Source organism: Pipra filicauda, unplaced genomic scaffold (assembly GCF_003945595.2).
Source record: "Pipra filicauda isolate LSUMZ 115617 unplaced genomic scaffold, ASM394559v2 scaffold196_size3971931_pilon, whole genome shotgun sequence".
Classification (NCBI taxonomy): domain Eukaryota; kingdom Metazoa; phylum Chordata; class Aves; order Passeriformes; family Pipridae; genus Pipra; species Pipra filicauda.
Window position 1 is genome coordinate 742,533 of NW_024104305.1, and position 26,746 is coordinate 769,278.

Below are 26,746 nucleotides of genomic sequence, written 5' to 3' on the forward strand. Positions count from 1 at the left end.
TTGACGCGCGGGCAGTTGCGTTACGGAGCGCGCAGGGTCCTAGCGCCGACACCGCCATCTTGTGACGGGCTCTGCGCGGAGTTCCCGCCCCGCGTGCCGGCCGGGAAGTTCGGTAGCCCGGGGCGCTTGCGGTCCAGGGATGTGTCCTCGTTCCGGTCTGCGGGTGTGCAGGGGTAAAACGAAGTGACTCCACAGCGCCGATGTACGGCTGTAGCGAGCTGCCTCTAGCTACAGCTGCAAAATCAGAACAGGACTTCGGTTTAGGGTTGTGTTGGTGTTTAGAAGCTGGGACGGTGCTCAGCTCATTTTTCTTTTTTTTTTTTTTTTTCCCCTTAGTTTCTTTTTGCTCCCAAAGCCGTTCCTCCCAAAGTTCAGGCTTAACAATTAAACTATGCGCTCGAAATGTTTTGAAATTAATTAAACTCAAGAGGGACTCGAATGAAATTTTAAGTTTATTATAAATCAATAGAGTTGTAACGTGAAGTCAGTATTTTCAAAGAAGCCAGATAACGCTGCAAATAGTGTTAATTCCACCGGCTGAGGGAAGGACAGGAGCAGGCGGCAGCAAAGCAACCAGATATTTGTAGGTTTCTGTAGCAGTGCTTTATTCAGTCTCACTGAGCTGCACCTGCAGAAGTGCCCGTGTAAAAACATGGAGAACGGCTCTTCCCGGTCGGACACCTTGTGGCTGCAGGCCAAAAACTAAGGGCAGATATTTCAGTGAATATTACCACACTTTCCCTCATTTCTATGTCCGTAAGACGCTGACAGCAGGTACGTGCACACAGGCTGGGAAGTCGCATGGATAGGCTGCCCTCCATAGACTCGGGGTGTTTAAAAAGCAGCGCCACGTTCTCTTGTGGAACGGGGACTCAAGGCTGAGCTCTACTGTCTTTATTCCTTGCGATGTGACTTGCTGTCACCAAGTGTTGTCAGCCTGTGTTTGCAGGTATTCCAGGGAGCGCCACATCTTCAGCCTCATTTGGAGGTGCAGTGTCATCGATTAGTAGTTTGCTCCTGAATTAAACCACCCAGGGCATCCTGGATATACCTCCATGCTCTGAAGGTCAATATTTAATTAATGATTAAAATGAAATAGGTACAGATGGAATTCAGAGTTTATTCCATGGAACTCTGCTCAAAGCTAAGTAATGTTTCACTTTCCAGGGTTTTCCAGTGCGTGGCACTGAATCAAGAATGGTTTGGGTACTTGATTCTAATTTTTTGTTTTGTTTCAAACAGAATAAGGGAAATGCCATGAACTATGTGGGCCAAATGAAAGAGAATACTAAAGGATTCTGGTGAGTCACTGATAACAGACGGGGCAGATGCTTGATTTGATAGTAACTAAAACAATAATGTTCAAGAGCAGAAAATATGAGCTATAAGAACTAGGAAAGAGCAGAAAAAATTTACCTAAAGGAAGAAATCCTGCTGATAAAATTAAAGAAAGCAAAATATTTTTTTCTTACTCCAGTGTGGAAGTGAGTAGATTCTTCCAGAGCCTGTTGACAAATATTTGGAGTGTTGTGACACGAAATGATAAACATATGCTTACATGGAGTAATTTTACCACTTGCTTCATTAATTTACATTAATCATAAAACCAGAAATATTAATTAGAACTAGGAATAAAACCAGCTTCCTACCAATATCTTTTTCTTTCCTCAAGAAAGATTTAATATTAGCAGATGTATAGTACTGATTTTGCTGATCTATTATGTAAGGTAGGGATCTCTTACAGTTACTGCATTGTGTATAGCTTCAATTTCTATTTAAAATAGATTTGCACTCTTCAAAGTTCGTCTTCTTACTTAATAATCTTCTGCATCACCAGCGCAGATAGCAAGTAAAGCACTCTCATAATGCCCTGATGCAAAATGCTGCAAGAAAAAAAAAAATCAACATTTCAGTAACTATACCTTTTCTGAATTTTTCTTCTCTTGGTGTATGACAAGGACTAGACTGCTATACGGTTTTATAAGATATTACACTGTTTTCATAAGGATTACAGGCTGAGATTTTTTTTAATTTCACATACCTTGGTCTTTAGTTGCTCAGGCACCTAGAAACAATGCTGGATCAAATCTGTTTATTACTTCTTAAGTTCAATACCGAAAAATCCTGAGCAGTTTCTTAAAGTTGCTGTGCATCTTGCAGTTGGATTATAGTGATATAAAAAAAGTAAAGTGTCTTAGCAAGAGTAATTTTTTTTGTACAATTAAACAGTTTAAATTTTTGTTTTAAGATACAGACCAAAAGTACAAGAGGAATAGTTTTTGTGAAAGTGCTGTCTAAGCATAAGGATAAAACCAGATATTTATTTCAGTTTTGCACAAAAGTGGTATCAGCCTAACCTTGCAGAACAGCAAGGTAACAGTAAGATGTTTTCAATTAGTGTCGAAACCATTCATGCAAACTACTCCTCAGCACACACTGTCCTGCCCTGTTTATATACTCCTCTTGCATTGGGGAGGGACAAAATCACAGAGAGGGAGTGAGTTGAGAATTCACTACTCGCTTACTGAAGCCAAACCAAGGCACTGAAAATTCTCTGTTGTTTTTATACATTGTTTTTTTTGTTTGGTTTTGTGTTTTGTTTTTTTTTTAAACCAAGTGGTTAAATGGAGATTAACCCTCTGTATTTTCCTGGTAGGGCTTTGCACAGTCTGTGTGATGCCAGTGCTGAATATATGCAAAAGTTTGCAGAAACTTACTTTAATGTCATGGAAGAGTGATTTCCCATATCTTTCTTTGTATCGCTGCCGTATATTTATCAAGTCAATCTCACTCCTGGCGATGAGAATTCTAATAACTGTTTTATTGTGAAACCCAAAGTCCTGAAATGAAAAGAGAAGATGAGCGGAAACTTGACAATTGGGCAATATGTGTTTGCTTATCTGTATATGTTCATAATAATGTTTAATAGATAAAGATAAGATATATCTATATAGTGTAGGAAGGTATATAGGATATATGAGATATATCCATAAAGGTATCCTAGACTTTAAAGGAGTCTAAACATTCAAGGATTTTATCCTATAGAGTTTTCATGTGCTCAAATGATAGAATTTATCTTACTGAATAAGAAGGAGTGCCCACATGCCAGTGTTTTATCCATGCACCAAAACTTTTAACAACAAAAATCTGATGATCTTTTGTCAGTAGTCTCAGGAATTCAGTTTGTGTGTAGCGGTTTTGACTGTCATTGTGGAGTCCATTTAAATTATGCTGAAGCCAATAATGTGTTTCACAAGAACTGCTGCCACATGCGAATTCAGTGAGACTTCTAACCATTGGTTTAGAATTCATATAATGTGTGTTCAGACGTGTTTATTCTGTTTCTAAATAAATTTTCATATTGTAATTCTGTGGAGAATGGGGACATCTAGTGACAATAAAAGTAGTCAAAACAGGTTTAGGTCTGGGACAACTGATGACCAATTTAGATTCTTTAAAGCTAAATTGTAGTTTTATCAGCTAATCATTGATACTGAAATCTTATTCTCCAAAAACAAGTGAACTGTGTTAAAAAGCTGCATGTAGAAAATCTGATACATGTTTGATTGGCTAGATTAAAATCTTTCTTATGAACCATTAAACCATTATGGACTATGTTTTCAAGCATTTGAATTGTGGGTGGGTTTTATTATATTGTATTATAAATTGATGTATAAAATGCTTTTGACCTAATATGGATATAGCTTGGCTGTAAAACCAGACACTATTTTAAATTCTTACATTTCTTTTGCGAATTTTCTGTGTTCTTTAAAACACTGAGAAAATATAGTAAAATATTAATTAAAACAAAATGTAGAGGTTTATTCTTAATAATTAAAACCTTATTTCTGTATCACATATGTTGTCTGAATATAATATAGAAGAAAGCTATTTATGTGATATTTCTTAAAATTGGAAAGGAGGTTTTAACTTGAAAAGCAGTCTTGATACAGAACATTGAGAAATATCACTTCTCCTGATAGTTGATATTTCCTGGTAGTTTTGGCAAACCTTTTTCATGTCATGTACCAGAATCCCCTTTTGACAAGTCAGACAAAATATTGCCTCTTTCTTTCAGACCCCGGGATTTTTCTTGTTTCTTTGCTGCCACAGTTGTTGTTTTAGCTGAAACATTGGACAGCAGTAGTGGCAGCATCTGGCAGAGGTTACTGGGGCACTTTTGGAGTGTTGCTCGGAAGTTTTGTTCGATGTTTCTGGCTTGGAATTCCTACCTGTGTCATTTCTACTCTTAGGTGATCCTTACTCATGGCCTACTCTTATGACAATCTTCTAAAGATTATACTTAAAAGATTAGCCTTATAAGATTATACTTTTGTTTTTATAAAACATAATGCATCATTATTTTCATTAATGAATGAAAACCAAAAGAAAATGTCTCCAGTGACATTCCTCCCTAGTAAGAGGAATTTGAAAGTGTTTCTTTGCATTTACCCACATTTCTCCCTGGCACTCATTTATTTTAGTATATTAGCACTTACTCAAAAAATAAAAGAACCTGCATGGAGTCCCACAAGAAAATATAACCATTTGTCTTTATGTAACACTAATTTATTATTTAATTTTTACCAATACTTATTAAATCTCCACAGACAAAAAATTACATCATAGGAAAAGTGCACATTGAGTTCTGCACAGCAGGGGGAGATACCGTCCATAGAAAAGAAATGTTTTCAATTAAAAAAAAAATTGACAAAGTTACCAGACAGATACTGTTTTAAGGTATCTAAATATTTAACCCTCTACTGCCAAATGCTAACTGTAGCTTAGGCACTACTGCTTTGAAATTTATATAGGTACCAACAGTTTTAAAACATGCAAAGATTGAACAGAGTGATTTGTAAGTACTTGTTTAAGAATGATCAAACAAACAAATAAAAAAGGGAATCTGATTTTTAAGACGTGTCAAAAATGACTACTTACATGAATTGCATTATAAAGCCTGTAAGCAAAGTAGGAAGGCTTGTCCCGAATGCAGAGGACTAGGAGAGAAGAGTTGCAAGAGATAAACAGGAAATTATTATAAAATAATTTCTTTTGGCTTTGGGCTCCTTGAAATATAAAGCTGGCTTTTCATGACTCAGCTTAAAATTAAGCTACCAATATTCACTAACATAACTGTATTTGATATTTTTAAAATATGGTACTTATTTTGGGTGAGTCCACATTGCTGTTGCATCAAAGGGGTTATTAAATATCAGTGAATACACTCAAATGACTTCTTTATTGAAATATTATTCTTATTCTGTCAATGAAGAACAAAGGCACATAAAGCTTGAAACGTGTTTACATCCACCAAAGTCCTGAAAACATTGCCAATTATTTAATATTTTTAACATCAGTTGGAAATGCAGTTATCACTGATCACACAAAGTTTGTTACAAAATAAAGAACAAATACTAGTTCTGGTCAGTGAGGAGCTTGTGCTGCATGGATACATTTTTGGATTTACACAGACATGGGAAAGTAGTTAAAATATTCTTCTGTAATTATGTCTGAGAATTTAATTGCACAATGTAGGAGATTAAAGTGAATAAAAATATCAGAAAATAATATTCTTGATGCACAAGAGATAACATACTAGATATTTACTAAGAGATTAGTGCTAGTAAAAATAATTTTATTACATTACCTATTGCAACCAGTAATTCTTGAAAGTATCCATCGTAACATTCGTTAATGGCATCTACTATGTCTTGCCCAGAGATATTTTGGAACTCCTGGAAAACTTGGAGGGGAAAAAAAACCCCTTGTTTTATTTTAGTTCATTAATAATGATCAGTTTGCTTTTTTTTTAGTTAATTGCTCCCCCCAGTACTATAACTATTGAGTTCATTTTTTTGCCTTATTATTCACAGTGTTTCATTATGTTTATATTCCCCAGGTAAGACAATCTAAATGAGTAGCCTGAAACCTGGCTTCCAGGAGATTCTCTGCCTGGGTTCTTCAGTCTACAGTCTGAAATGAATGCATGCCACAGCCCCTGTTTCACTGGAAGCTTTAATAAATTCTCCATCTAGCAACATCTGTTTATGAAACATAAGACTGTCAGGTCATTAAGGCAAGTTCCTTGCTCAGCTTGACTAAAACTGGCCAGAGATTCATGGATTGTGACAGGAAGCCCTGGCTTGCATGACATGTGTAACATGTCACTATCCAGACCTGGACACTCTCTGCATAATGTGTGTATCCAGACATACAAATATACAGAGCATGCTTTCTCCTTTAGGGAAGGAGGAAAATTTTCAGCTCACTGCTTACTACAAAACTTGTGGAGGACTACAGTACAGGCAGAGCCCTCAAATCTCAGGAAGAGAGCAGAACATAAAGCAGGTGTGTTACATTATTTTAATCCTATCAACACCAGCTGAATGAATTTGTTGATCCATGATAGCAAAGTAACTCTAAGCTACTGTTAGCAGTTGACATAAGAAATACAGTTGGCTGCACAGTGATAAACTTGTCACCAGACAGTTTTTCCACTGCAGAGCAAAAACTCATACTTGTCACCAAACAGATACTATAGGTTTCTTTTCTACAGTGGAAGATCTGGATGAGCTCACATGAATTTCTTGCAGTCTGCAATTATGTCTGATTCTCTATTTTGAATAAAAATGGCCCTTGTGTTTCTGTGTGTATTTTTGTTATGGGAGAGTGGATGTACACACTGAAGTGCTCCCATCAAAAACTTCTTTGAAACTTCCAGGGAAAAGCTTCAACACAGCAATGGGTTTTCACATACAAACATTTGTTGAAAATACTCCATCTGCCTCTCCTGAGGTGTTTTCCCTCGCAAAAGTTACTTAGGGAAAATGAAGAAAATCATTAAGAAAAACCACTTCATCCTGTTGTGTCATGTGTAAATTCTGTGCAGCCATAGCATTTGCCTTTCTTTGGTCATGCATTCTTCCCTCTGTTATTAGGCATCCTGGTGCCTGTCTGTTCTGTCTACAGCTGTCAGGAGTCATCAGGCAAAGTTCAGTTTTGCATCACTTCCAAAATCCCATTAACATCAGTGGGAGTCTGAGCTCCAACAGTTCACACTTAGGTTTCAGGCTAATGCCCTGCTGCACACTGAGTGTCTTGGTATGCAAAGCATGGCTTTATTAGCAAGTCAGATTTTTCCTTTCCACTCTGCCTAAACAGCTGAACTGCTGGATTACCCATCCACAACTGCTGGTGGCTTCTGTTGCAGAGAATCATTTGCAGCATGTTTTTGTGTTCGCCTGTTTTCTGCTGACATGCTTCCCATAGAATCTAGTATACCAGAAAAAGGAAAAAACATGCAAAATATTTTAAGTCAGTCCTAAATCACTTTTCCAAGTTTCTAAGTTTTTCTTTTTTTAATATTTGAGAAGTTCACATCTGAGCATATTTACCATTGCATCCTGAGCAGCCGTAGAAGGGTCTGCATATCCTTCCATCCTTGTTCCCTGGGAAAAAAAATAACATTTTCTTCAAAAATTAAATCCTAAAACACTGTAGGAATATACAGTTATCTCTGTATGAAGCTAACTCGCATATATGGGCTTTTAGATTGGAAAAGTATATTCCATGGTTGAATTTGCAAATGTAGAAAATAGCCTCAAGTTGTCACATTATATCTTCATTTTCTTTAATAAGAGGAACTCTGGAATGACAGTCGTGAGAGTGAAAAATGGGGGAATTGGATAAACCTATCCCATTCTTAGTCCCATTTTAAATAAGCTTTTAACCTACCACCACCATCCCACCACCATTTTCAGAAGTATGGATATTATATTGCTTACTGTAATATGTAACTCTGAGGGGAAAATAAGGGTAAGAGTAACATTTGCCATTCACTGATTAGTTCTTATCAATATACATAATACCAGAAGAATCTTTTCTCAATTTTTTTTCTCCCTGTGCAAATCATAGGAGCAAGCTCGTCAAATAATGGAAATTTTGCTTGCTCAATCATTGTCTAAAATTAAGAACCAAGACTAAGAAATCATTTGACAAGTTTTATACACAAAACACTGAAGAATACTTCTAATTTTCCCATATATTTAATAGCTTTTCAGTTACACAAATCGAGCTAAATTCTTTAATAAGCACACTATGAACTGAATTGTATAGCTGTTAGAAAAAGAGAAGAGCACACAACTCTTGGAATTGCTTTTTTGACCATAGCAATCTTGTAAGGATAGAAATCAGCCTTGGTTGCAGAACTCTTAACAATCTCAAGCTCATGTAATCACTGCCTTAATATGTGTTTGAAACAGTTTAGTTTAAAATTTACAGTATTTTACCTTATATGTGAAAGGGAGAATTAAAATTATGTATTGGCTGTCATCTTGTAGAACGACTGATTTGTAGCTCTTTCTTGTTAAAAATGTTAGTTTATATTTTAATTAAACAGTAAGAATTTCACACAGTGAAATTCCTAGCAATAAGATAAATTACTTGAAGTAAATTATGATGGAATGACTGCATAAAGTTACATACACAAGAAAACACAGGAAACAAAGACAAGTGAACAATAACATAAATAATACTCTGCATGAGTCAAATGCCCACTTTTCCCAGTAACATTTGTATAATTATGTTTTAAATTGTAGAAAATTATCATATTTTGTTCATCTCAGACTAGAATATTAGTCAGCCTGAATTTGTACTTTCTTTAAGAAGGACTATAAACTATAACTTCTAATCTGCCTCATGCTGGACTTGAAAACTGTAAATACAACACAATAGTAATTGAATAGTTTGCTCTCCATATGTGGAGCACATTTACTTCCAACTGTAGTCAGATATGTGTGTCATCAGTCCCAAGATTTAATAGAAATTAAAGCAAAGGGCTTCTGAAAAAAAGCATTAAAGGATGCATTGGAATGTTGCTATAGAATAATCTTCTGTAAATTGCATGGTAAAGGAACTGGAAAGGACCTATTTTAATAAAATATCACTGAGTTTAAATATAAGATCATATCCAAACATGGGTGATTTGACTAACAATCTTCAAAAGTAGACAGTATAATGGAGTAAAGTTGAAGTTTCCTGCAGCTTTTCCTTGTCTTGAGAGAAATAGCAGATCTTATTAGCTAAGAAGTTGCTGATTTTAGACCTCTTTATCAATGCCTGGGGTTTAAGAAAATAAGGACTAATAATGTATAATCCTAGATTATTTTAAATTTAGTTTGTTTGATGGGTAAAATATGGTTTTAATAAAGATGAGAAGTGAGGTTGCTTAACCTCTAGCTTTTAATTTTTAAGCAAGTAAGAATTTTCATTATTAGGGAAAAAAAAAGAGAAAAAAATATTTCCTGTTTATAGCTTCTACTTTTGATGCATCTGCTCTTTGTACCTCAGTGAAACCTGCTGCTCTTTCATATCTCAGTAGGAACTTTTTCCCCAGACATACATATATTTACATACAGATATACCTTATGTATGCTGTTATTTCCTTGCGGTGCCTTTGTCATTAGTTGTTACTCTGGATTACAAAAGATTTTTAAGATAATGAGCACAGTGACTACAATGAGAGTGGGAGCTTATGATCTGGCAAGGATGACCACTTTGTTGTATAAAACTACAAACTGGTAAAACTGCAGAAGTTAGTGTGTCATAGTGACACTTTGCCTCTGTGCAAACATGCTGTGATTTAGCATATGCAGTAGCACAAAGAACATCATATTTAAAGCAGAGATCTCTTTAATACTTTATTTCTTAGTCAAATGTGGATATGTCTCCATTTTCACATAATGTTTCAACTGGATTATATATTCTAATAATGGAGAAAAGAGAGCTTTAAAAATAACAATCTCATTTGTACATGCAACTAGACTCCTTTTGAGAAGAGACAGATGGAGCAGAGGATCAGCAGTTGAATAATCAGGGGACTTTATAAAATAACCTTTTAACCTTTGCCTCCATCTGATAGCCAAAGTCTGAGAAGATTACTTTCTCCCTCATCTGATTTGCCCCCCCTCCTCTTTTTTGGAAGTGTAGTCCTATTAAACTAGCTTTAACCACAGTCACCTTAAAATTTGAGACTTCTCAAATAGTATCAAAAGTTATTATGAATTTTTTAGAAATGTAAATCTTACTACTTGGTTTTACAGTACCTGAGCAAGGTTCATGAGGGTATCTCTGAAGTGCCCTGAAGTCTCAGAATTGATATCTTGTTGAAGATCAGTATTATATTCTAGGTTAAACCAAAAACGTGTAATCAAAATCACAAATGATTATGCTCTGCATAGTACAAATGAAGATTATCAAACAAAGGATAAATAAATAGGATTCAAATACTTGTCCATTCTCTATGGTGTTTATTCCACTGGAACCTGAGCAGGTTCTCCATGGACCTGGCCATGGGGCTGGCACTTTGCCTGGCCCTGCTGGGGGCCCTCAGCTGCAGTCCCCACTTGCCTGTCCACCCACCCACGTTGTTTAAGCCTTTGGAATATAGTCGGGGAGGGGATGGGGAAGGGAACCAGTCAGTATTGAGGAGTCATTTTTGTAGTTCTCCTCCTTTGTGTGTGCTAATATGTCCAGAGCACACATAGTACAGCTGCTACAGTGCACTTGTTAGAAAACATTACGCATTAGGTAGGCTTCTTTCATCTGGAAGATCTCCGTGTTTGATCTTGAGGCTAATATGTCAATTAGGCATTTTTCTTCTGTGTCTACTCCCTGTGTGGAAAGAAGTAAATACAAAAAGATGTGTAGGAGAAACCACAGTTTTTAAAGGAAAGCAGTGCTGTGCTTATCAGAAGTAGCAAAAGAATAGCAGTCTCTGCTGGAGCAGTGCAGAGTGCATGTTAATAGTAAACCCCTGTATTTAAAATATATTTTTACTTAATCTGAATTTCAGCATGTATATAGCGAGTGAGGAATGAAGCAAGACTAGTGTTGACGGAAACATAATGGGAATGATTTTAGAGCTTTAGTAAGAATTTAGGATTTGCTGAAAGAAATCAGATGCAAAGATTGAGCAAACGTCCCCAGCAAATATTAAGGCAATCTGAAGTAGACGTGAGCACAGCTATTATGTTTGTCTTTTATCGTACCCTTCTTTATTTCTTTCTTTCTTCCTTTTTTTCTTTTTTCTTTTTTTTTTTAATTTATTTAGGAATGCTACAGTCTGTAAATTTCTACCATAGAACTTAGTATCTAAGGAAAGCATCATGGCCATGCATTCAGTGCTGCAAATCACTGTTATTTTGACGCAGGATTTGAATTAATTTTATAAACTTGAGTTGACGTAAGATGCAGTGCGTATGCTGCTTTTGATATGCACATGTATAGTGTTGGTGAGTATTCTGCATTTGGGATAATGGGAAAACATGACATTGAGCCTGAACCTGTAGATACACGACCTATTTTTTTACTTTGGCTATATAAATCCAGACCAAGATAGAATACTATAAGAAAGTTCAACTTCGAGCCACATTTAGAAAAAAAATAAAGTTTGGCAATCTTGTCAATAATGTTAATAAAGGACATGATTCTGTTGTTAACAAAGATATTTCACAATTCTTTTAATGACAACTGTAATAAAAACGTATCAGTAGCTCTACAAAGTGCATTTATTTAAGAGTCTGAAGAAGTGTTAATATTTTTCTTTTTTTGAGGGGAATCTCAAAATTGTCAAGATAGATCATCTTGCACAAAGTCGTATAAGTTGTGACTTATTTGTTACAGTGGACAGTAGCAAATATTCATGGAAAGAAAAAAAACCAGTGTTGAACTCTGATATACCTTCCTATCTTTCAGGAATGGACTATTCAGGAATTTTCTGAGAAGGATTATTTTCAATAGCCAACAGTGAACCTGTTTTCAAAGAGATTATTGAAGTACTTGTGCTTTTTGCCTCCACAGTGCCCTGTGGGAATGGATTTCACTTTTATATACATAAATATAATATACATATTTATACATGATATGTGAAAAAATATTTTTGTTTCAAAGCTTCAGTTGTGTAAGGAGCACAGTCTCAGATCCTGTGAAGAAAATGAAATTTTTTTTTCGAAATAGGCAATCAGTTTAGTTTGAGTGGAGTGATCATTGCTTTGTCACAGGGTAATTTGTAAATGTTTATGCAAAGACATGTTCTGCTAAAGAAATATTGGTGTTTCCAGAGGTGGATTCTTAGTGTATGGCACTGGGTGTGCAAATAAATTTGATTTCTAGCATACATAATAGCTTGCAGGAACAGGGCCTTACATTTCCCTGTATAATATTTCTTAATATCCTGAGTTTACCGTGGGTGTTAAATGGGTTATATTTGTTACATTACAAGGATATTATTTCTGCTGGTTTTAGCATACCGATGAATAAAGTTCATATAGCACTGTATTTCTGATGACCTAGTATACTATGTGGTAGTATACTACTCTAGTGTACTAACTTCCAGCAGTTTATCAACCAATTAAATGTCAAAAAAAATAATTTAACATATGTTCAGTACTCTAATTAGTGACTGCAACTCTAAGCAATTCTGAATTTGACAACTACCTTCAAGGCATGCCAGAGCTCGTGGGCATCGTAGGAAGCAGGTGAATACATCAGGCCAACCATAACTTCTTTGAAGTGATGAGAGAGATTCTCTTTTAGGTCTGTTATCAGATCCTTGAAAAGAAAAAGAAAGTGCATAGACAGGATTATTTCAATAGTTGCACTTTATTAAGACAGATTAAAAAATTATTAGTGATTTTCTCTGTAAATGAATAAAGATGGACTGTCAAAGATGAATTCTGGCTAAGATTAGGAAAAAAATGTTCTTTTAAATAGTACCAGCTTGTTCTACTAGTATGGGTAAGATAAGAAAAGATGCATAAACTAGTAGACCACAATGGTTTGTTGGTTTCTGGTTCATTAGAATACAGAAGAAAATGCAGGATTGTAAGTGCAACTACTACTTAAAATTTTAGAACACTGAATATCATGGCAGAGCATCTGCAGCTTTCCTTGGCATATTCCCTGTGCAAATCTGTGGGAGGTAAGCACCTTTGGAAATTGAATCACATAGAATCCAGGTGATTTCTTGTGCTTTTTTCAGTGTCACTCACCATGTGAATAAATTAAAAAATCATCTGTATTGCTCCTAGTACATAAAAATACCTGCTTTGAGTTGCTGGAAGGTTATGTACTTTTGAATATTTTATATTTAAAATAAATTCACTACTTTTGACAGATACTGGATTAATAATAAGGAACCTCCCTCTTCCCCCTCATGTGTCTCAGTTCTTTCTTGCAAAATAGTTGAGTAATGGATCAGAGTTTCCTCCTCACTCTCTCCATTCCCGGTAGCATCCTTCAAAACACTGCAAATGCAAAAGCTTGTTAGCTTACTACTGGGGATTCTGTTAAAGGATACTTACTATTGGGGATTCTGTTAAAGGATACTTGTGCATGCTTTTTTTTTTTTTTTTTTTAGTATTTTATGTGCAGCACTAGACAGCTGTCAGGTATGTTCTGATCTAAGTCTGAATTGAAATGGTTCCCATGATATAAACTATTACATTTTCAGAGCTGCACATTTTTCAGGCCTGTACTTTGCTTTTGATACATTTCTGAATATAACTGATATATTTCTGAATAAAATTAATAGCTAAAGTAGCAATGAAGGAGGACAAATACACATTAAAAATTAAATTTATGCTGAAGAAACATACGCAGTCTTCAGTGAATGCACATTAGATGAATTTGACAACCCCTAAATCACACCTGGAGTAGAAATTAATTCATTAAGACATTTCACTTCTGACAACATGCCTGTGGGAAAATGGATTAATAATAAAAATGGATACTATTTAAAAATTACTCCTGCAATCAGAGCTAAGGGAAGTGAAGTATTAAAAAATAAGAAAAGACAACTCTAAATTGTCATTATTTTAATTTCCTAATCATCTTTGCTGTACAAAGTCTTTGAAGGCTAATTGTAGGAAGGAGTTTTAAAGGTTCTCTGTATGTCTGAATCATGCAGCTAGTTCAGGTCTTTCTTTCCTCTTCTTATATTTCTCTCCTTCTAAGATGTTGTCTAATGAATGGGCATAGCGGCTGCCATATTGAGCAGACTGAAGTGAAATTAAGAGGGAAGAGGACTGGACCACCAGTTTTACTTTAAATTGAAGTGAGAAGGCTAAAACTGCTATTGCCTCACTGCATGTCTTCTATGCCCTGCAATGTTTACCACTCATGAACTGGGACTGCCAAATAGCACATTTGCTCAATGCAATATAACCATTAGGACAGATCACAGCCAGGGAAGTGCTATCACTGGTGTGCTAAATTATCGGCAGTTCAAGGTGTGTGGTTTGCAAGTGTAATGGTAACCTAATAAATACCTCATAGTAGAAAAACAGTTTTAATCATTTAGGTGCGCTGATTTCAATCACTGTTGCAGTCTTTGGAAGGTGGGTAACTGTGATTCAATTATTGTTCTTTTAATGTCTGTTCAAAAAACACTCATCCATTCAAGGCTACATCTAAAGTATCTCAAATATTATGTGTTTGATTTTTGCTAACAATCCAAATAAAGTCAATGATCTCCTAGAGATGAGTAACAACACAAAATCAACCCACTACACTGATTAAATCCAGCTCTTTTGCTCCCAGTTCTAGGAGAGTGAGTGTTTCAACATATTTAGGAATCAATGATTTTGAGGTATTTTGATATACAGTTGGCACAAAGGTTGTCTGTGGAAAACATGTTGGCTACCTAAAGGAAAAAATACACTGTTCTACCGGTTAACAAACTGGTGGTGTAACAGTGCCACATCATATGGAGTTTTTGAATGAACCATTTCTGATTAACTCTAATTAAGGCTGATGGCTGTGTGGTAGCATCTGTGCAAGCTCATTGTTCTCATTCACGCTGATCGATTCAATGGCAAGCAGACACTGACCTTAAAGGAATTTTCCAGTGAGCTGCTAGTTTTACAGGCTTCAGGGAAAGAAGAAAACTGGATTTTGTTGTGTTTGCCTGGCTTCTCTTAGGGGAAGAGCATGTCTAGTCAATTTAATCCAACAGTATTTATTTTCATACAGAACTTTTCATCAGTAGATTTCACATTAATTTTGGAAAAGGTGTTGCTATTTTTTTGCCCTTGTATAGCTGGTGTAACTAAGGAAAATGCAGGCATTGCAACTTTCCTGAAGTTATTTGGTTATCAATAGTAGATATGGAAATAGAGTGAGGATATCTATCTCTGTGTATGTTTAAGAATTCATATAACAAAAATTACATTGTTACATACAGTAAAGATAGATAAACTACATTTGAAAAAAGGCTAACTTTTTATGTCTTAAAATTTTTTAAACACCTTTCAAAGATTCATAAATTTAACATTAAGCAGCTGAGTACTGTGCTTAGTGTATGGATGGATTTACATGAAATGAGGCCTTAGAATGTCAGTGCTTGAGATGAGAACATTAATCAGTATGTAAGATAAAAAAGCCTATAACTGTTCATATGATGTTTTTCTTTGGTTACAATACTATTTTATTATCATGTCCTTTTCTAACTCTGTGTGGCAGACGTGCTTCTACTGTGTGGTAAATGTCAGTCTGATACTGTCAGAGGTACTGATAGCCAACAAGCGAAGTTGTGTGCTGACCTGTCGGTGCCAGCCAGCTGTCTGACAGGCTTTTGGTTCCAGTGACTGACCTGAGAGAAGAGCTGACCAGCTGCACTGGAGGCAAGAGAGAAAGAAGTAAATGAAAGCACAAAGTGGCTGTGTCGTACCCTGCCGTACATGTCCCTGTATGCCTCGGCAATCATAAGCCGCTGGGAGTTGCAACGCTGAGTTAGGATATCAATCAACACATCTTTTTCACAACCTGTAAAGGAAACATGACACAGACTCTAAATTAGCAGTGTGTTGTTATTTACTTACATCTGTGATTTTTCGTGTTTTATTCGAGAAGATTATAGTAATTTCTCAAAAAGTTAGGTCAATAGACTAATATCCCACTGGTATTTACCAATATTAGTTATATTTACCCTGCTTATGTATCTTGCACTTGCTGGTGTAATACCATAAAAAGGTGAAGTAGTCTGTTATTACCAGATGCATCATCACCTTTCTCAAGCTCAATGGATTTGAAAGCATCCATAAAACAGATAGAGGCTTTCATTTATGCAGAACTAGGCACAGTAACAGGATTTGTGGCTAAGCCTTGGAAGTCATACTTGTATGCCCTGTTGATATTGATTAAATAGTCATTTCAGGCTTAGGGATCTCTTTTATGGGGATGACAAATTGTGGTTAGACCATTAGTTGAAAAAGCCAGCTATATTTTCAGACGAACTGTATAAAATAAATTATGAAGTTTTAAAAAACCCCTGTATTTTACCCCATTTCCAAAGACATTTTATTGAAGGCTATCTGTGATCATTTGCTTGATGGCTAGAGCATACTGCTAAACTTCTATAATGAGTCATTATTTATTGCTTGTGAAAAAGAAGATGACTAGCATATTCAGAAAATTATTTTAGAATTATAAAACTTTTTTTGCATCCCAGAGGTTGACTTTTGGTAATTTCAGATGGCTGAGCATTTTAGTGACATTCCAGCATAAATGCATCCCCAAGTGTAAATCAATTGACTTTGTGATGATTAGATGAGTTGGACTGGGAAGCATGGGGTTCAGTTAGCATCTGAATGGAGTAGGATAATGTCTCAAGTTTCTAGCAGTCACTGTTGTATGGGCATATATACATATGTTACAGATACACATTCTGTACTTATTGCACCTTTGTAAGGCAGCTATTGTCATATAATCTATAACTGTCAGGTTCCATTCTGACACAATTGCAACTGGGCATTGAATACTTTTTTTTTTAAAGTTGGCAGAGGAACAGTTGTGTGTTTGCTCTTTACGCCGCAGGTTTAGTGCTCTTTATGCCGCAGGTTTAGTTCTCTTTCTGCTGGATCATCTAGCCACAATTACACCAGGTTTTTAGCAAGACTCCAGTTTAACATTGGGCTGATTCATTTCCATCAAACTCATAAAATAGAAGTATTACTGAAACTGTGCATAAGGATTTATTTTTACTTTTCAGAAAATAATTATCACCAGGAATCTGTATGGCTTACGTGGTCTCTAAAGTAAAAATAAGAAGGATCCAGATCCAGGAAATATTTAGAAATATAAATAGCTCTATTCATTTCTGTAATCACGCTGGTATCAGTGGGACATCGTATGTGACTGAACCTCCTCATAAGAATGAATGTCGTGTACAAGATTCGGGGTCAGGGTGTCAGTGCCTGTAAAGGATATGATGACTTTAACTCCTCTGAAACTGAACTGTTTCTTTTGCCAGTTGTCCTTGAAATTAGAACTTTGTTCCATGTACTCTGATAGGTAGATTGAAAGTAAGGTTCATGGCTGGGCTTCGCGAACGAAGATTAGGGAAAGGTCTCTACCCACGTTTGTCACAACCGCACTGAAAGTAAGGTTAATGTGCTTGTACTTACAGTATTAAATAAAGAATATCATCTCTGCCTTTTCATGTTAGCAACATTGCATTAAAAGTATTTTTTGAAGTTTAGCAAAATGTTTGAAACTTTTCATCTGTAGCCAACATAAAGATACTTCAGATACCCCTTGATCTTTAATGCTCATTGTGATTCATTTAACATTAAGTCTGAGTCCTCACATTTACATTAAAGAAACTGAAAACAGAATGCAAGATTTGGTGCTGTACAATCTTGTGAAAAGCCCAAGGCATATAAAAGTTCTGATACAGAAAACAATTTTCATGTGAGGAAAATGTTTCAGATAGTAAAAAAATAGATCAATATTCTGACTCTTAGCAATAGCAACAATGTTCTACAGGAGAACAAAAAACTGAACAGAGAATAATGCTTTGATGAACAAAAGTTTTTTTGTACATACATTGAAAGCAAAGATTGCTCCTGTGTCAAAGATAATAAATTCTTTAAACTTTCTACTCCATTTATTTTTATTTCTTGATGACTGATTAATAGTTAGCAGACCTTGGTAGCAGTTAATTGTTGAAGTTACAACTAAAAACCTTTCGTTTCTCAGCCTTCACTGTAGTGACATATCACAGATTCTGTTTTCTTTTTCTTGTTTTCTCAAGGAAGAGTTCATTACTCTAAGTGTTGGTATAGACTTTAGATTGATCATCTCTTAGTTCCTGTAAATGGAAATATGTGATTTATTTGGACATCATCAGTGTGTCTTATTGTGATTCCTTGAAGAATCAACAGATAGGTAGTGACACTTTTAATTTGTTTAATGTGTTTTTATTTTGCCTCATGCTTGTTGTTTTATGAGAGCTTTCTAGAAAAAAAGGAAATAGATCAGAATACTTACTAATTCCCTGTAGGGCTCCTCCTAGCAACTGGGCATCCATAATAGGGTTAAAATTCGGAGCAGGAAAAATCGTTCCTTGTGTCTGCTGAAGGAGAAAGCAGACTTTAATTGAGGTGTTTAACATTTATAGCACTGCGTATATAATTCTTTTGAAAACTAACAGTCGTAACTTTAAATTATCTTTTCCTCATGAGGGTAACAAATTGTGGCTAACTGAGGAAAAGAGTGCATGGTCAGAAATTTTAAGGTCTGAGTGCCTCAAGATTTGAACAAAACTGAAATTTTTTTTAGCTGTTAATCAGTAGCTATAGCTGGACAAGCTATAATTAAGCAATTGCATTGTGAATCTTGCATGCCTGGCTAATCTTTTGTTTTAAGGAAAAACAACTGAGAATAACTAAGAAGAACTGAGAAGTAACTGAGCAGTGACTGGGGGAAGGGTAATTCCTTCGGGGGAGTTCATGACCATCAACTCATTGTTCATGACCACCAGTTCATTGACTCAAAGTAGACTCCAGACTCAAAGGTAGGTAAGAACTGCACATACAGACAATTAGCATGAGAAGCAACAGGTATAGCTAGCATGTAGTGGTTTGATTAGTAATTAATGAACAAGTTATGTAATTTGTAACCAATGAATGCTAATAGTATGATCTTGTGACTTTTCTTTCACGTACCTTAAGATGGTCACTACCAGAATGAGCAGGAATTACACTTCATGGCAAAGCTAAATCTACAGCAGTGAAAGTTGTATCGTGGTTGTCTTGGTGATGTCAGAACCCTTGAGGGCATTCATACTGAATATCATTTCTCTAAATACAATGTTCTCCAACCCACCCACACAAGTAAGACAAAATTGTGATTCAGAAGTAACAGGAATCTTTTTGTAAGTTGAGAAGACCAAAGACATTTTTGGATCACTTAACATTATTAATACTAGAACTTTATCCACATCTCATGGACAGCATTGGTGGAGGTCTTTTTATTGATTTCAGGGAGCTTTTAGGTTGTGCCCTTAATAAGTAAAACTGTTTTACATATTGCTGAGAAAAGTAAGGAGAGCTTGTTAATGGATGGTAGGGGGTCTCCAAGATGGTCAAAAGGAAGGGGCACTTGCCCTGTGAATAGAAGCTCAGGAAATTTGACTTAGCCTGGAGAAGAGTCAACTTTGGAGGGACCCAACAGCTGCTCTGCAGTGTCTATGGGAAGACCATCAAGAACATAGAGCCATCCGCCTTACTGAGGTACATGAAGAATGAAAGGCAACAGTCATAAAACAAACCAAAGAATATTCTGGCTGGATATGAAGAAGTCATTTTTTTACTGTGAGGATAACCAAGCAGTAGAAGAAGTTGCCTGAAGAGATTGTGGAGCCTCTATCCTGAGAGGTTGTAGAAACTGAATTGGGCAAATCTCTAATCTACTTGGTCTGAATTTAGTGTGGCTCCTGTTTTGACAAGGAGGATGGGTGTGCTGGTTTAAGAGTTAACCAGCAGGGGAAATGAACTCAACTCAAAGGAGAGATTATAAGTCAGAATAACAATTTACTAAAATAATACAGTAAGTACAATCATACAAACAAACAATTGGTCTTAACCCACAAACCCAAATGTATAACCCAGTACCCTGGGGCATGAACAACGTGGTGTTCCTTGGGCCCCGCTTGAGTCCAAAGTAAAGGGAGAGGGGAAGAACCTGCTGGTGGGAGAGCTGTTGCAGTCTGGTCAAAGTGGTGATTGCAGTGAGATGCTGGGGGAAGAGCTGTTGCAGTCTGGTCAAAGTGGTGATTGCAGTGAGATGCTGGGGGAAGAGCTGTTGCAGTCTTTCTCTGGATCCCACAGAGTGGTTAAAAATGTTCCAAGACTCCAAGATTATATACCCTCCAGTTCAGGCAGGAATGTTCAGTACTTCCCTCAGGGCGGGGAGTTCCACAAAGGGTGTGAGGACAAGAGCATCCTCCTATCTCACAGGCCTCTTTACACCTAGTTTATAGCCTGAGGAGTCAGGCTCTATGGGCAGAGGGTGCGAACAGTCTGTTCACAACAGTTCCTGGGAAATGGCATGGAAGGCTATAGAATACACAGTTTTGGGTTACACCCATACCATGATGAACTGGTCTCAGTTGTCCTAACTAGGACAATGGGCTAGATGACCTAAAAACCCTCTTTCAATCTGATAATTCTATGATTTTTTTCAATGCAAAAAAGTAACAGAAATTTCTCCAATAACATTTTTAAAATAAGTAAACATTATCAAACACCCATTTGTCTCAATGATAAGGGATTGAGTGATAAAGGTACTTGCATTGTTCTCTGTGTGTCAGTCCCATAGGATGTATACTAATTCCAGACATACATTTTGAAGAATTCTAAACTTTTTTCCAGGATCAGGCACAAAACCTGAAATCTGTGTTGGTGAAATTTATATCTGGTGATCACTGTTGTCCAGTGTACATACTGTGATTATTTGAGTTATCATGCTGGAAAGAATTTTCAGAACCACTATGAACTTCATGTGCAATTTATTTATACATTTTCATTTCCTAAAAATGGAAATTAGCAAAGGTATAATGAGCAAGGAGCCTAAGAGATTTGACTATTAGAAGTGACAGACTGATATTTGCACATAAAATAAAGTTGTTGTTTATGGATATTTAAATATTTAAATAATTATGGTTTTTACATGTAGATGGGGCACTTAGGGACATAGTTTAGTGGTGGACTTGGCAGTGCTACGTTTATGGTTGGAGTTGATGATCTTGGAAGTCTTTTCAACCTAAATGATTCTATGATATTAAGTGAACCTAACTGTAATGTCTGTATGGAAGCTACAGCAAGCCAGTTTATTTTTACCAGTCATAAATCACTCACATTAAAAATATTCCTTCCCTAAATGAGTTTTATTTATAATAATCTAGGACAGATCCCATAGTGAAAAAACTGTTCACTATTTCATCTGTATCTGAATGTATCTACACCTTTCCAAGGGGTGTTGGCATACAGTAAAACTGCAGAGTTGAACTTCTAAGCATCTGGGAGAAGATCAAAGTCAGTGCAGACAGCTCATTATTCATCTCATGGCAAATGTAGTAATTTGTAAAAAGAGGGGAGGGGGATTTTTAATAAAAATTTTTAATAAATTTTTTAATAATAAATATTGCCTTAAGGAAACACAGATATAAAAAGCATAAGAAGCAAAGAAGAAATATGGTCTAGGTCCTCAATTGGTGTAAATGTACAGAACTTGGTCAAAGTCAGTAACGCTTTGTTTTAGACAAGATGATGGTTAAACGAATAGTCTTGTAACTCCTCTCTTACTCAGATATCCTTCAAATATCCTCATTACTAATATGCTACATGTTCCCACTACCTTCATAGTGAACCTTGAGAAAACTCATGAATTTTTTGTGGCTCTTCCCAGATTTGCATATGTTTAGATATATTCATTAGTACAGTGGACGGGATACAGAAATCTAAACTTTTCCTTCAAGTTATCTGCACTCACAAATATCCATCCTCACAAGTGCATACACAAGGTGTTTTGCTTGCCAAACAATGTCAGATTCAGTTCCTCAAGTTGGGTGCAAGATTGTGGATTTTGTGGATATTAGTATGGTATATTGTTTTGAAATACAAAATCAGGTGTGTTCAACGTGTTGTGATACAAGTTCCTCTGTGAACACTGCAGCTAATAACAACGGGTTTCTTCAGAAGAGATTGTATTCCTCTGCCAAATATGATACAAATTCACTGTAAACTTCCAAGTCACTGGTAAGAAACAAATACATGGACAAATACACACAAATACAGCCAGATTTTCTGAAGAAACCAGGGGTTGATGTCTGGTATAGTCGTTGAAAGGATGTGAGGGATTGCACATTTTAAAAGACTTTTAATTTTGGTATCTGGATTCTGGCATCTCTCATGACATGTGCACCAGTTTGGTGGAGCACCCATTGTGAGCACAGCATTCAGCATGGCAGGGCTTTCTGCATTGGAAAGAGAGCGCCTTCAAAGGGCATCTGAAGAACGTTATTTCTGAGGGCAATTTGGCCTTTTTATGGTTTAGTTTAGACAAAATGATGTATGTGAGCACGGAGAAATGTTTTTCATACTGGCTTTCTCCTGGAGCATCCTAATGAAGAGCGTATCTATTGTTTAGAAGGAAGAATAGCAAGAGTATTTTGCTTTTTTCTCACAAAGTGTCCAAGCACCTAAAGGTAAGGCAAACAAATCTCCATAGGTGATTCAGTTATTTCTGACTTTAAGGATTTTAATCCTCTTTCTGCTGTCTTCCTCATGTACTCATCTACAAAAACACAGATCTGTTTCCACAGAGGCGGCGCAGGTGAGCACTTTCTACATATCTCTCTGTTCACACGTGTTCATGTAACTCGCCTGTAAGGAACTGATTCCACAGTCAACTGTGCTGATGGAATGCAGACAGGTTTGTGTGGTGTTGGTTGAATGAATCAAAACAACAAAATAAATTGGAAAGAGACTGAAAAATTTATAATAATTCTAAAAAATGATATTCGCAATTTACCTTCCTTCTGTGCAAGAGCAAGGAAGTTACAGCTTTTTCTGACCGAAGCCATAAGCATTCAACAAAAGTATCAGTAAAAGCTGAGGCTGCTTTTATCAAATTATGTTATGTAAAGTTCAGGCAATTCAGTCTTGTGATGGAAAAAGCAATCTGAAGTATGAACAACCTTCTAATAATATTTGTTCAGTAAGTCAGTCTGCTGATAACAAACAATCAAAGTCAGACTCCTTAGTCTGAATGTTTCCCATAGGGAATGTCTACTGAAATAAAGTGCTTGCTTTATTGCATAGCTATGTGCTGTGAGCCAGCTATACTTTGGCAAAGATATCTTTTGTGTGCAACTTTATTAAATAAAAATTTCATGAGTATTTTTATTTGCTTTGTGTTTATTGTATGTGTTACGTTTAATTTGAAAAATAAATTTTGCAATAGTGGAAGGGATACTTCTAAATATAGAAAACTCTTTCTCCAAAGCCTCCCATCTCTCCCTGAATGTGTATTTCAGAGGTCACAGATTTCATCTTGTCTAATTTCTTGTAGTTTTACCTGTGATACTGTGGGGAGCCATTTTCTCTATGTAATCTCTGATAATGATGATGCCCTGCATTGCTGAATCTGGCAAGACTGCTGCTGTTAATAGTTTGTACATCTCATTCTTGATCTTGGGGGGACTCCATCCTATCCAGTTATTCATAGATAAAATACGTAATTACTAATATGGGTGGCATAAAATATAACAGAGGTAATCTTAAAGAACCAAGTACATTCTGAAAGTAGTGCTTCCAATTCTTTTTTTCATGTTTCTTATGCTTCTGAATTAATGGTATATCAATGTTTGAGGATTCCTTAAAAAATATTTTTAAGTCTAAAGTGTGCTTTTAGGACTTCTTCTCAATTTAATGTTCTCTTTCAGGAGAGTAGACAAGAAATTAATGTGATAGCCTCACCACTCAGTCCTGTGTAAGCCCTATTTTCTTGTTTGAGATTTGCTAGAGTGATTTTTCTGCTATTTTATTGCTGAGTGTCTTCTGAGAAAACTGCCACTGCTCCAAGACTGACTTTATCTTGAAGAACCAGCAGGCACCCAGGGGAGAATGTTTACACGGGCCCTGCATTACATGTCCCCATTCTGTCTGGGTGTCTCAACAGGGTAATCTCCACTGGTTAGGATCCAGTAATCTAGTTCATAAAATAACCCTAATTTCTCTCCCTTTCTACTCCACAACACATGGAAATGGGAATAAAGAATAAAAAATTTACTCAACCTGTGAATCCATCAGAGAAAGCCTGTAATCAGGTTATAGATATGCACCCCATTGTCTACAGTTGCTTCTCTGCTTTCTTACTTCTGTGATTATGGAAAAAACAAAGGGCATATCGGTGTGCCTTTCTATGTTTAGAAGAAGAGGAAATAAAGAGATGGTATTAACATTGTCTATTTTGGAGTATTAAGAATTACCATCTAATGTATTAGAATTTCTTTATAATACTATCAAAATATTGCATTATTATTATTACAAATATCATAATTGCCAATTGTAATGACTGAAAAGCAAAAGAATTTCTCCTGTAAGTTATTTTATAATGTACTACTGTTAATATCAGACAACATACTATATGCAAATACAGTGTCAATTATTTAAATACAGTTGTTATCAATAAATCAGTAGGAGAAAAGAAACCGAATTTCTTGAAATCTCTGGCAGAAATTAATCTACTACCTTCGTCAGGTAGATTTAGTCTTGCTGTATTCATTTAATTATTAGAAATAGATTACAGCATCACTCTAATTTAAAGAGAATAAAAAAAGAAACAAAGAAGAAAATCCCTTTTAAATTCTTAGCTGGTCTAGTAAAGGATGCGAGATCCCAAATTGCAGAAAACCAAACACATTAATAATGCCCATTCAATAACTATTATTTTAGAAAAACAAATATATACAGTAGAATTTTATCAGATGAAATACTTTACTGACAGGATTGGATTAATTAGTCAATTATACTTTCAATTAAGTAAGGAAAAAATTTTCTCCTTTAGAAAATTCTGTATTGATTTGTAAGTTTGTTGGGAATGTACATGAAAAAAAATTTGAGAGAATGAATAATTATTCTTATTAATAATAATTAAAAGATAGTCCTTAGTGAACATAATTATCAGTATGCCAGGTACAGAGAGCAATTTCATATTTTGTTGTCAAGAAACTCTAATAGCTTCCACAATGGAGATTTAAAATTGCACTATGAACTTTTCTTAAAGAACACTAATGAAACCATTTAGTATCTTGCTACATTTTTTGATGGGAAACAATAACTGATATATGAGTTATGGCCCTTGTAGAGATAGCATTTCTTTGCTTTAAAATATTTTTCACACTGTGAACAAAAACAGATGTTTATAAATGTTAAATCTATTCAGTTACTTTATGCAGTTACAGATGGTCTTGTGAAGTTATAAGCCCCTCAAAATAGTACCAGGAATAGGTATCTTCTGAGAAATTCACATATTTATTTTAAATACAATTAGGTGCTAGTAGGTAATTTAGTTTCTTGTGTAGTAGCTAAGTGCAAGCATAGAAAACCCACAAACAGAGCCTCACAAGGAGGCTCAAATTGTTTTTTCTTGAAAGGTCTAAAATTCTGAGACAGGAACTGATAATTCTTTATATTTTAATCTTCATTTCAGACACTTGATATATATACTGTAAGTAACAGCAGAATTAGACCCAAATCACAAATAAATTAACTTCACCTGAGATTAATTTCTATCAGTAGAGGGAAATGGATCCCAACGTATGTGATGAGAACTCAAGAGGAATCAAAAGTTTTGAAATATTTCAGAGAACAAATCATTCTACTCACATAAGCTCCACAATACATTTTGATTTGAGTCTTCAAGTTCTGTTGAGATGAAAACAGTAGCTTTTCCAGACTAAAAGTAATAAATAGTTCAGTAAACTAATGTTATAGTTAAGTCTTATTCTGTTTTGGAGATTTGAGAGAAACCATCCAATCAAAGTGATATCAAGTGAATAAGGCTCCAAAGTAATAATGAAGCAGAACACCTGTGGGTACAGTATGTCCTTGGGTTTTATAGATTCACTGTATACTTAGTCATTAGTCATGTATTGAATAAGTGTGATTGTAATGTAAGTAAACAGAGCCATTAGTACGACACCCTCTGTTCTGCTGTGTTGATTTTAAGAATCAGAATTCTGCTAGTCAGCGAGTGAAACACTCGCCTACAGAAAGTGCTTGTGTTAATGATTTACTTTTCAGATTCGGTCTGGTCTAGTTCCTCTTTCTCCTTATGCTGAAATTGCTCAGCTCATCGCTCGTTCCAAGAACTCTTTGTAGCTGGAGTGCATAGGAAGATGCTTTATAGCCCCTGTATGTTACCCAGAGTAATCGGGTAGGCCTCAGGAGAACTGTGCAGATGAAGGGCTTTTTCAAGCAAGTTACAATTCACAAAATCCTGTGAAGAGCTCATAAAAAATCCTGTAACATTGCTGTATTTGAGGACTTCTACAGAATCCGAACTAGCCAACTGACAGCAAACCCATGTTTTTCGTATCTAATAACGTGTATTTTTCTGCTCAAGATAACTATTATTGTAATAAACCATTGATAAAATAGTGAGTTTTCTCTCTCTCTCACACACACACAAAGGAATATAAAATAGAGGAATATAAAAATAGGGGTGCAAATCAGTCTATATATCCTCTAGTACAACTTGAATGGAAGGCATAGGCTACCTTTATCCTGATTGGGTACCAGCATAGAGAGGTAATGTTTTTCCAATAGTTTGACAGTAGTAGTAGCGGCAAATCTGAATTAAAGGACTCCAAATTTTCTTGGTTTTCTTATTGTATCCA

The 26,746-nt window shown here is 35.8% G+C and overlaps 1 protein-coding gene and 1 long non-coding RNA gene across 3 annotated transcripts; one reads left to right on the plus strand and one right to left on the minus strand.

Annotated features, from left to right (window-relative positions):
- Positions 1-52: 52 nt before the first annotated feature.
- Positions 53-15,837, plus strand: LOC113996839. 2 transcript variants are annotated; one of them, XR_005563240.1, is made up of 4 exons: positions 53-173; positions 1,243-1,301; positions 5,903-6,351; positions 15,523-15,837. It is a non-coding gene; the product is annotated as an uncharacterized LOC113996839 (long non-coding RNA). The 2 variants fall into 2 exon arrangements; XR_003543902.2 differs by lacking the exon at positions 15,523-15,837 and having other exon boundaries at positions 5,903-6,646.
- On the minus strand, positions 1,734-25,751 carry ANXA10 (annexin A10). Its single transcript, XM_027738158.2, has 12 exons — positions 25,734-25,751; positions 18,331-18,412; positions 15,731-15,825; positions 12,499-12,612; positions 10,584-10,674; positions 10,107-10,186; positions 7,398-7,451; positions 7,182-7,275; positions 5,651-5,746; positions 4,942-5,000; positions 2,718-2,840; positions 1,734-1,883 (listed from the first exon to the last, which is right to left on the minus strand). Exons 1-12 carry the CDS (start codon positions 25,749-25,751, stop codon positions 1,815-1,817), a joined length of 975 nt encoding a protein of 324 aa, XP_027593959.2. The 3' UTR covers positions 1,734-1,814.
- Positions 25,752-26,746: the final 995 nt, after the last annotated feature.